Here is a 13017-nt window from a genome sequence, read left to right as displayed (position 1 = left end):
TAAATATAAATTAAATTTGATTTAATTAAAAATTTCTAAATATTTTAATTTTACTAAATTAATTTAAAAGCGTATCAAAGTTAATCCAGCATAACATTCTAGAAAAATTCGTTATAAATTTTAATTTTCTAGCAGGAAAAAATATTCAAGATTGTATTTTCTTTCACAGAATAACATTTACAAATTTTTCCTCATTCCTTCATAAATCATAAATTCAATTTGAATGACATTTAGAATGGTTTATCTCACCAAACTTGCAATTTTCATTCCACCAATTGTTTTTTATAAATTAAAATATCATTTATGTTTTTCTAAGGTTAGGCGCTTAGAATCTTCAGTGATATTTGTTTTTCTAATGCTATTGTAACTCTAGTCTAAATTGATATACGATCTTGCGTATCTGAACATACACATTCACGCACGCACACACACATTCAACATACATATATATACGAATGTATGATTCATAAACTAATTCATACTTATTTTCTGTAACTATATCAAATGTAATTTGAGAGAAGACATAGATATAGTCTTCAGTTACATCCGGTGTAGTTATCATTGATAACATAAACTATGTAATTACAATACAGTGTCACCTACAGCAAAGGATTTTGATTAAATGATTTCTATAGGCGAAATTAATTGTATCAGAATAATAATTTGTTTAATCATACCAAAAATTCCTTCACGAACTTCTATTACTTCCAGTAATGAACATAGTTATGCCTATAGAAAATAAGAAACATATGGAAGTTGATGATAAAAATTAAAGACCAAGTTAGAATTTTATAAATAGTACCGCTAATAGTTTAAATATGGCAAAATAATAATAAAATACATAAAAATAAAACAATAAATACAAATAAAAACATTGATTATACAATATAACAGCTGTAAAAGTTTATTTTTATTTTTTTATAGTTCTGATATTCTGTAATAGACGTTTTCCGAAATTAAATTTTGTAAAATTTAAATTAAGAATTCATTTAAAATCATATTAAATATTTAATTTAACAAACTTAAGCAATAAAATTTAAATTTAAATGACATTAAAAATAGTAATAACGATGTTAATTTAATTGTTTATAAATAAATAAAATAATATTTAAAACTGTTAAGCATTAAACATAAAAAAATGCTTATTTAGAGACATCTGTTTTGTAATTATAAAAATTTCTGATATTTTTCTTCTATAATGGAATTTTCTGCATCAGAATTGCTTTTAACATTTAATGGATTATAATTTTTGAAGAGTTCGTTGCACTTAAAGTACGTTGTTATCTACGTTTAAAAAAGAAAAGAAACTAAATGTCGTTTATATGTATCAGGTTTCGTGCTGTTTTATTTTGTTATAACTTTATCGTTAGTTATTCTACATAAATTTTTATTTGTATATTGGTGATAAACGACTCTAACAAATATTGACAAAGTAGTAAAATAATCAACTAAGTTAGAAAGAACATATATAAAATTGCAGTTGTCGGTTGGATACTATTATTTAATGTGTTCTAATAAGTAAACATGTTAACTGATGATATATATAAAAAGTTAATTGAAATTAAAGCAAGGACATTTATCTTAGAAGCAAAGAAAAACATATTAAATTACTCTACCTGAAATAATTTATCGCTATCTGTTGGACATGCTTCCCATTCGGGAGAATCTATAAATTCATTTGGATTTATGTAGTGCAAGAGAACATCTTCGCAGGTTGCCTTCATTCTATAAGTACAATTCAAAAACAGGTAAATTTTAAAGGCAAACAGAAAAATGTCATTTTGCGAGAAGAAAATTTTGAAAAATTACTAATTGAAAAACTCATATCCTTCAAATTTAATTATAGAATACATGAATAATTGTTAATTTTCCGCAATTTTGAACCAAAGAGAGATGCATCGTCTTCTAGTGATTTTTTTTTCAACCTGTATAAAAATTGTTGGTAGATAAATGGCCTACCTGCCACTCAACAGAATGGACAACCTTTCATCTGCGGAAGTGATTCCTTCAATGGCATAATGTTCGTCCTCGTCCACTGACAAAATTTCAGCTTCTTTTATCAATTGTTTGTAATTCTTCTTGTTCACTTTGAGTGGTATGAAGACTTTGTTAAAGAGGTCCATCAATTCTGGATCAATTCTAGGAGGGATGTTTTTATATGCCAAGTAAAAAGAATGGACGCAGTTAGTGAGCACAAATGTTAGGTTCCAAGCGAAGATATCGGGTGCACAGACATCTACACCGGCCCATAAAGTCACCATAAGAAATCCAACAGTTAGCATAATACGTTTTATGAGAATGCTGAAGGTAAAATTGTGCGGAACTAAAAAAGCTGCTGCGTAACACAGATTAGCACTTTGAAACAGAACGTGTTTCGCGTCACTCCATTCTTCGCAATAATAATCATCTTCAGTGTGGTTAGTCGTTGTAACGTTCTCTAAAGCGCTGTTTGTTACCTTGAAAACATAAAAAACTTCACGAACACCATCATTGGCAGTCCCTTGAACTCTTCGATTCTTCAGTGCTTCGTTTAGGGCTTTCTGTATCGCAGTTTGAATATCTTGAATTACCATTTCGGAAAATACCTACAGAAATAAAAGAAAGACAAATTAAGGATTTTTTTTGGTCAAAAAATTCAATGATTTCATTAAAAATAGAATATCGGATTTTTTATCTACTTCTCGACAGGGCGGGACATTGATCTCCAAACCACAAATCTCTTTGATGATTTCTATATTATAGTTATTTTAAGCATATGATCGTAACTCTTTTTATGATTAATTTACTGTCAAATATATGTTAAAAGATAGTAATAGATCCGAATCTTTTAGATTTTAAATGATGATATATTATAATTTAAAATTTATGTAGATCATTTTTTAAATAAATTATTTTTAAGAAAAAAAAATAAATCTATGAAGTGTCTTGAAAATGATTAAAGTTTGAGTAAATGCAGAATAAAAAGTTCTTTAAAGTGAGAATTTATAGAAACTTAAAATAAGATTCCAATTTATATAGGCTATTATATATTTTATTTTGAATTTACAGTATGCTTCCGAATTTAGGTTAGGGATGTTTATAGGCGCAATAGTGATACTCGAACGGCGGTGTAGTAACTACAGTATGTTCTCATTAAAGCACCTCTTTCCATTTACTAAGATTAGCGACCTCGCCCTGAAGTATGAAAACACCAAACCCATCGGATCGATAGTGGGTTACGTGCGCAAAAACCTTTTAAATCCCCTTCATGGACATAACTTACTGTCTAAATCGTGACTTTTTTAGATTTTCCAGATTATTACGGTGCAGCATCGTAAATCAAATCAATCGAGACACAATTTTGGAATTAAAATGTCGTACAAAATTGATTGTTCCTCACATATAGTTAAATCGGTAACTGCTATCGAATTTTTATATTTATAAAATCAAAATTATATATAGCCTATATATGTATATATGTATTTAAGGTTTGTAATATAAATATACAAATACACTTATTAAACTTTATTTAATGTTCAGGATATTTTATTCTTATACTAAAAATAAAAATTTAAGTAATTTTAATTTAGTATGTTTATACATTTAAATATATTTTAAAAGAAAAATCAAGTTTTTCAACATCTTTAGATTTTAAAATTAAAAAGATGACTCATTACTCTTAGCCTACTGTCGTAGAAATTCATATAATTAAAGTTAAATTTGATAATTATGTTATTTAGTTTTAAACTCGAGTTCAAAATTTAAGCTATCATCTGCATAAGATGTGAGATATGGCCTCTGGAAAAGTACAATTGATTCTGAAGATCTCAATAAAGCCACAAGCAATTTAACTAAGAGAAACTATTTAATTGTTATTAATGCTTTAATTATTAATTTAATTAAAATATTACTTTCTCAATTTCTTTATTAATTTTCTGTTTAGTTTTTAAATAGGAGAGTTATACAGCGTCTACAACTTGATGTCTCATCGAACATTAAATTAATATAATAATTTTATTTAAAATTTAATGAAATATTAAAGTGACTTCTATTATATATTTCTGATTTTCTAATGGATTTACCGATTTACCACAAACTATAAATACAGATTTAATAAAGAAAATCACTTCGACTTGATTTTTTTTTTTTTGAATTATTCAGTACTGGAGACAGAATTCTTATCATATACAATATATATATTTTATGCTTTTCTTCAGTTTATCGTAACATTTTCATCAATTTGACATTTCATTTTGCGATGTCCTTCTTTTTATATATCTTACACTGTTTGTAAAGGATAAAATTCCTATCAAAACTAGACGAGAGTCAGATTTAAATGGAAAATGTACGATACGTCTATATTATTTTGACAGCTCGTCTGTATCTATCATATTTTAATTGATAAAGAAATCCGCATGGATTCATGTCAAGATTACAGTGTTTATTTTTAAAATTCCAAAATAATAAGTTATATTATTAATATTCTTAATAATATAACTTATTAATAAATTTTTAAATTTTTATTTGCAATTGCTTGCATAGAAAAGTATATACTGTACATTAATGGCCGGATGGGCGAGGCGATTAAAGTGTCAACCTACTGCTCTGGGATACTTAGGATCTGATCCGGGCAAGTAGGAATTTTTAGTGGGTGATGTCCCGGATATATGAAACCTGCCCTCATTGCGGACCCTCCCGAACACAAGAATGGTATGATTTAAAAAGGCCCTCTTATTGCTCACAAGGCAGAAAAAGTCAAAAATGAGAAAAGTATACATAAATAATTTCTTAATAAATATAAATTTTAAATGCTTTTATAAGGTTATATATTTATATGATATAAATTTTAATTGCTTACTAAAATTTCTATATCCGGTCGACGTATGAAATTTTAATTGATAGGCTAAATAAATATATATATACATATACTGTATATTGCTACAGGAGGGAAAAATACTGAGAAAAGAAGTTTAAGAACTTCTTTTCAGAAAAAAGTATCACTATCAAGTGCTTCTTATCTTTCAATGAGGGAAAAATCCCTGGAGCTACTTTATTTCTAAAAGTCTATAGAATGTACTGTACGTGTGACAGTAAATCTTTTTGAGATATTTTGCTGGAGGCGGAGAAACATCTAAACATTCGTCATCTAATATAAAAACCGATGTCAAACCTAATCAAATGTTATTGTTTTATAACAATATAACTTAGAGAATTGTAGCTTATTTTCAGTTTTTATATTTCGTTAAAATACTAATATAGTGATCCATTTCTCACGCTTAAAATAATACAGTAATAGATTTCATGAACGCAACAAGAATAGAGAATTACAATAAGTATTATTAACATAAAAAATAGAAAGTAAATGAATTCATAAAATGTCAAAGCTAGATAGATTAGCTCGAATACTAGATCTAGAATGTGATAACGCGTTATACTAAATCTACATTTGAATAATAATGATAAATTTAGATACATTTATGTAAGTTATAATTATAGTAATATAGAGGTGTCTAAATAATTATCTTTTTATATAATGAAAATATTAAATAAATCAATAAATTCTATTTTAGTCATATTTTTATTACTTATCGTGAATAACTAATAAAAATATTAATATAATACAATTTTAATTAGCTATAATAAAAATTATATAAATACATATAGGGAGAAACGATAAATAAATTCTGGAAGATGATGACAGAAAAGATTCTTATAAATATATGACATTTTTCGCGATATATTTGAGATATCAAATGAAAAGATGCCAATGACGATTGGTTGGAAAAATAAAAAATAAATGAAAATACTTCTACTTCTGTCTCTTTCTACTTCGATTGCCCTGAAGATAATTACGTTTCTAATCAATTTTCTTTCAAATTTTTAATGTCCAAGCTCTTAGAATGACATGTATCCATTAGAATTTCTTATACTTATTGTTAGCATCTATACTATATTTCAATATTATTTCATATTTTAGTATAATTCTAAAAAGATTATTAATTATAAGATATAGGCCTATAAATTATTTTTTATATCAAAATGATTAAATTATCTCATTATTTTGTAGAATTTTACGATAAATTTTATAAGTTCACTCAATGAAAGTTGTTGATATTCTAACGATAGTATTCATTGTAATATATAATTTCTATTAAGCAGATTTACTAGAAAAGAATAATTTTAATTAGAAAAAAATTAAATATATCTGAAACTTAATAAATAAATTAAATTGGATAATATTTTAAAATGATTTTTAAGTGATTATAATTATAAAACTCAATTATTTAAAAAGATTAAAAAGTTTTAAACTTTTTTATGTAATAAATTAATTCAAAAATTATTAAGAAATGTCGGAAAATAAAAATGTAGCAACTACCAAACAGCAAATATGAAATTTGTAAGTTAGTTTGATTAATGGCAGATGATAATAATAACTGGAAAGACTTCATTATTTAAAAAAAGGGCAAAATAAGTCATAATGATGTACAGTCGAATAGGAAATTGAAGAAAAATGAATGTTAAATTGGTCGTTGAGAATACAATAATGATATGAACAAACTGTCTTTACCTCAACTTAATTCAAGTTTCAAATTTTTCATATATAAAAATGCTTTTTTACATTGAAAAATTTATTTACTTTCAAAAAATTTCGTTGGTTTATTTACTATTTGCAAACTTATATATAAAAAAAATAATTTAAAATTCAATTCATTTCTATAACTCATATTTAAATAATATAATTAAAGGTAATATTATAAAGAAATTTATGCTAAATAATTATTATGAATGATTTATAAGATTTTAATGCTACGAAATTTCTATTCATGAATTTGTAAATGGAAGGATGTTGAAGTAATAACTATACTTAATTCAAATTTAGGTGCGAGATGCGAATTTAAAATATATGATTTTTGAGATAATGTTTTCAAAATATCGATATGAAAATGTCTAGTTTTAAAGTTGAAAATTATAGTTTTAATATACGATATTATAAATAAATGTCATATTATTAAATAAGATTAGTGTTAATAATGTCGAATTCATCTTTATCATATTAATCATTGTTAAGCCACTACCGGAGATGATCTATAAAAATTATTATTTAAAATTTATATCAATTCTTCGTATAGAATTACAACTTTGCCAACCTGATTTTTTTTATATACAGTAGTAATAAAAATTTATAAGAAAGATAAATTTTGAAAATAGTATAAAACATTTTTTATGAAAAGAATGAATAACATATAAAAAACATTAGAGCTGTACAAAATAAAATTGATAGCCTGTGTGATATAGGTCCTGATGATCTATAATTTATTGAATTAAATATAGAAAATTATAATTAGTTTAGCTTTACAGGTAGGGCCGTCGAGAGGGTGGAAAGCTGGGAATTTTCCTCAGGCCCGGGGTCTTATAGTGATTTCTATCTTCATAAATTCGTGTTATTTTTACAAACAAAACATAAAATCCTTAACACTGCTATTTACTAATAAATAAAAATTCTAGTATTTCATTTGTTCAAATAATAATAATAAGGCAAAAGAGCCTCCCTACCCCGAACCTATACCAAGCTTTCGATGGCTCTGTTTATACTCAAATAATTAAGGAAATCTTTAAAAAGTTTTAGAAGATAAAATTGTAAAACAAGGTTAAAAACATGAAATCACATAATGAATTGTGAAAACAAATTAAAAATCTCTAGTTGCTTTACTTGGTTCGTCTAAATTAACTAATGAACTATCAACACTTGGCAAACGTTTTTACGGTAAGCCAAAAAGATTTTATTCTTTGCAAATATTCTACTTTTTAATTGGTTCGATCACTTCTTTTTTTAAATTGATCGATAGGAAGAAGCACAATTACCCACAATTAGCGAAACGCTTTAAGTGAACGTCAGCTTAAATGTAATAAATTTAAATATATAAAATTCTCTAAACTAAAGAATAATGAAGTTTTTAAAATAATAATATTCGAGAAAGCAACCAATTATACATATAATGTATTTATTAATAATTAAAAACTGATAAGAGATAGCCTGAGCTATATTGACAGACGTGTTGCTGCTTATAAGATTTCTTTCTGAATTAATAATATAAAGTTACTTTAAGATTTAGGCTATAGAAGACATAAAAGAGCAATATGAATAGGAATTTCATATTATTCACTCGTACAATAGTTCTACAAATAATTTATTTTGTCGAGGGATTAGTTAAAACTAAATATTTTAATAAAATTAACATGAATTTAAGCAGTTAGATACATTTTTATATTTAAAAGTTTATACATTTAGAGAATAAAAATTTATGAAGACGTATTCTAATTTAGTTATATCGATAGTGATTTTTTAAAATTACAAAAATTATAAATAAGATTTTTGAGAGATAAAACATTATCTAAAAATTGCAATTTTATTCTAGAAAGAGTAACTCTCTGTACTGTACATCCCAATGGATTTAAATATCACGCTTATTTTTATGCATTTGATACCTGAATGATGTATGAACTAATGTCAGGATAGTAAATTGAACAGAGAATTAACAGCAAATTAACAGATAAGTCGGAATCAAGAGTTAATCTAGAATTCTAAAAAATTTCTTTTGTTAGGTTTCATTACCTATGGGATTGCCATTGCAATACCTTTTCTGTCAGAGTCGAAATGTGAATTGATACATTGTCAGACGAAGGAACTATTCTTAAGCTCCCAAAGGTTAGCTTAAATGCGTAGAAAAGGTGATTAACTGTTAATTTGATGTTAATTCTCTGTTCAATAGGAAAGCTTTCACCTTTCTTTTACTTTTAGTAAATAATACAAAACATTGATCCATAAAAGCAAGTAATTTTAACACGTAAATGTAATTAAAAAAAATACTAAGCACAGTTACATTAAAAATTGTTGGATATAAAAATAAAACGTTTTCAACTTAATTAATCTCTAAAAACCTCGTAATTTTTTGTCTACGTTTAAATTAATTTACATGCTGTACGTGTAATCATAATAAAAATGCTAGAATATAATTGTTACAAAATTTGTATTCGTTAAGAGAGTTTTCAAAGAAACGTTTTTCTTTTAGATATTTAAATAAATGATTATTTTGATCATTAAATCATATTTGATGACTACATATCAGTATTTATACGCCTACAATAATCTATTAATATCCTCGACAAACATGTTTGTAAGAGATCTCTATTTATATAACTCATTATTTCGTTACTATTAAAGGTAATGGAAAAAGAAAATTGTAATAATTTATCATTATGATATTTAAAAATAATTCGTTTAACATAATAGCACATGAAAATATAAAATTTTTACGTCTGTTGCGTGTACTAATCATTCTTAGATAGGCATTTTTTATAGATTATCTGAGTTAAATTTCGTTCATTTTGTATAGAATTTCTTTTACTATATTCGATATTTTAATCGAAAAATTTACGTAATGGATTTATAATCCATTAACCAAGAAGAGGAACTGATAATTCATAAACAGTTTGCTATATTGAAAACTGTAAAGAATAATATTTCCAGCTTGAACGGATGAGAACTTTTTTTTATAAAATTCAGCTTACATAGAGCAGAACGGAAAAGTTTTTCGTTATATTTTCATCATTCATGGGAATCCCTCACGTCATTTTCTAAGTGATAGATGATTACGTGAAAGATTCTGAAGCAAAATAAAGTTGTAAGTCTCGAAAAATAATGTTAAATCACTGCAATAGTAAATATGAATGTAAATAGTGAATACTAAAAATGAGAAAAAATGTTGTTCAAAAAATTTCTTTTAGAATTACTTTACGAAAACATACGCAGATAAACAGCAGTAAAAAATTTTTAAAATATAATTTAAAATCTGAAAAAAACTAATGTAGAAGTTTATTTTATATATGGATAAAAACGTAAATTTTATCATATTTTTAATACTAAAAGATTGTGTAATTATTTTACTACATTTCTCATAGTTTATATATATGAACGAATAATATTAATATTGAAAGTATCGATTGCAATAATAAAAAAAAATACGCACAAATCAATATTCTTTTAGAATGTTCTAAAAAATCAATAATGATCTGAACACGATATGAATTAAAAAAGAAAAAAAAATAGAAATGAAGAATCGAAATGTGTTCTGGAGCTGATTAAAACGATTATTCAGTTTTAGCTGTATTTTAATGCATAGCAATTCATTTAAAATTTAACCCAATATAGTTTAGTATTATTTTTTCCCTCTTTCCTTTGAGAGATTAAATAGGAATCAGGAAAAATACATTGGCATGCGTCGCTAATCTCACTTCGTCAGTTGGATTTTCTCTTCCAATAAAATTCAACGTTTTAAAGAATAGTCTCGACTTATCAAACTAAAAGTTACTTTAAAAGATTTGTATAGAAAAAAATTATATTATTAAGCTAAATTGATTATATTAGATAATATTATCATTTAGAAAACAGCAATTTTTTAAATTTACTGGGTTTAAAGATTAAAGAAACGTTACAGTGAATAAAATTATATAAAAGCTGGGAGCTTAATGTAATCACTGTTATAGCATAATTATATATGTTACAGAATGGTTTATTACTGCTTATGGACAGACCATCCATTAAATTTATTACTATAAATTATAGTGAATGCAAAAATAGGAGACCATCAACATAAATGTTATATAAAAATTCAGTTCTTTGTTAATAGCAAAGCTTTAAATTGNAGAGTATTTATAAATTTGAGTAAAATTATTATTTTTTTTTAAATTACTGTTTTAAATGCTAAACATCTATATAAAAATTTGGAAGCAAATTGTCACATTTGACAATTTTTGGTCTAATATATGACTCATGTTTATATTCTACTATGATTTCATAATAATGATGATAATTCCAACAAATTCTAAACACAGTAAAGCATCCTTTACACTTCTCTTAAGGAACCTGTCCAAAAAGAAATATAATTAAAAGGACATATCTGGCCTAATTGAAATTTGAGTTGAGTTGCATGACAAAATGATAGAATTAATCATTTTTATGAATAAATCAAAATATTTAATCAATTTTATTTCAATACGAATGCTCGATGGAATCTCATCCATTCCCACGACACTTCAAATTCTAATTAAAGATTCTGTTTAATTACAGCAGATATTTCATTCCTTTTAATCTTTGACTATAAGAAAAAGGCAATTTATTTCCACTTTACAACAAAACTGCTGTCAACAATAAAAATCGACTGAAGAATGAATTATTACGACATATTAAAAATTCTTTACTTTTAAGAATTTAACAAAAATATAAATCAAATCAGGGAAAGTTAAAATTCAACAGGTAGATTTGGCAAGAATATATTCAACACTAGAAGAAAAATATCTAAAGTATATAATTGATTTTTACAGACGTTTTATAACTGAATGCACTATTCAGAAGAATCAGAAAAATCAGCCTGAGTAGTAAAGAAACTGGACAATCTGTGGCTGGCGAGAGTTTTATTTGACTCCCACAATCCGTTGGATTTGTTATCGATTCTTGAATCGATCCGGATAACGTTCTTCTTAGGTGGCACATGTTGTACATTGTTTCAACAAAACAAACGCTTACACAGAAAGATGATTATTTATTAACCAACGTCTCATTTAACTCAGTATTAAATCGACACTAAAAAAGATTAGATAAAAAAGATGGAGGTGAAAGAATTGCTTTTGACCCGGATGAAATGTTTATTATTCCATCTAATTTCACTAAAACTATTGATAAAACAAAAATAGCATCGTTTGTGAAAATTCCTTCAATAAATGGCATGTATATTCGATTTTTCATAAAGTAACAAATACATAAACTCGCATAACTCTATCTTACGACTTGCAATGGGTGATATCTTTTCCTCAATATATCAACAGAAAAAATAGATACTAAATAAATCTGGTGGAGGAAGTAGGAAATGTTCCGTTGACTTTTTCAATGAATTTTAAAATTTGGAAGATTTATTTAATAATTAAGGTTTAATATATTCGAAAATGACATACAAAAATGTGATATGTCGCTATGAATAATATTAGTGTTAAAGTTTGTTTTTCTAAAAATAATAATAAAGTTGTTTGTAGTGAAACTTTAAATAGAAAACGGTAAATAAATTTATATAATAACTGTTATTAGTTGTGTGTAATAAGTAAATTATTTAATATTCAACACTTTTTTTTTTATTAAAATTAGCATAATATTTATATAATGAGATATTTCAAACTGTCAAGAAGTTTTAGTTATTACTAAAACTTTTTAATTAGGTTGTCTATGTAAAATATGCAAATTATAATTATGAGAAACTGTATAAAATCGATAACATTCTATTTAATAAATTAAAATTTAATTATAATTTTAAAGTAAATTCTTCGTAATATTCTAAAATAGATAGTTTTTGTAGGACTCGATACAATAAGTATTTTTGCATATAAATTTTATATTAACAGTTTTATATTTATTATTACATAAAATATACAATTTTCTGAAGTGGTGACACTTCACTTGTCAGGAGTATCCTATAGAGTTGTGTACCCATGTCAAGAGCACTTTATTAATATTTTAAACTTTCGATCGACGTTTGACATGTCATGGAAAAAGATACAATGAAGTAAAGAATGGAGTAAAATTCTTCATAAATACTTGAAAGTAGCGGATGATAGACGCTTTCGATATTTTGTATTATTGTTTACAGTTTCCGATTATCCACTCAAGCGCAACTAATCCAACTTAACGTTGTTCGCTTTATTGTCGCGAATTCAATTAGAGAAACTGGTGACATGTTCTTGCCATCTAAACTTACTATTGAAAGCTTGATAATCCTCAAGAAAAGAGGAAAGTTGCCAAAAAAATCTATAAAACGGATCAATAAATATCACAATATAAGTTTTTAAACAGTAAGGTAAAAATAATTTATAAGAGTACATTAACTAGTACGTAAATTTAATGATGTATGACGAGACAAAGATTATCACTCTAGTTATATTAAACCATTGAACAGCTGGATAGATTGTAATTAGAGAAACAAATGATTTGTA

General features: G+C 25.4%; 1 protein-coding gene across 3 annotated transcripts in view; it reads right to left on the bottom strand.

Moving 5' to 3' along the window:
* The window catches only part of LOC111629296 (blood vessel epicardial substance-like), an 82439-nt gene that overhangs the window by 13521 nt on the left and 55901 nt on the right, over positions 1 to 13017 (bottom strand). For 2 of the 3 annotated variants that reach the window (XM_023373179.1, XM_023373181.1), the window contains exons 2-3: positions 1960 to 2585; positions 1617 to 1725 (exon numbers count right to left, since the gene is read on the bottom strand). In XM_023373179.1, the coding sequence (XP_023228947.1) occupies positions 1617 to 1725; positions 1960 to 2573 (723 nt within the window). In that variant the 5' untranslated portion in view covers positions 2574 to 2585. The remainder of the gene's footprint in view (positions 1 to 1616; positions 1726 to 1959; positions 2586 to 13017) is intronic. The other variant, XM_023373180.1, reaches the window with a different exon arrangement.

Source organism: Centruroides sculpturatus, unplaced genomic scaffold (assembly GCF_000671375.1).
Source record: "Centruroides sculpturatus isolate CEXI.00-Female unplaced genomic scaffold, Cexi_2.0 scaffold450, whole genome shotgun sequence".
Lineage (NCBI taxonomy): Eukaryota > Metazoa > Arthropoda > Arachnida > Scorpiones > Buthidae > Centruroides > Centruroides sculpturatus.
This window is presented reverse-complemented; position numbering and strand designations above follow the sequence as displayed.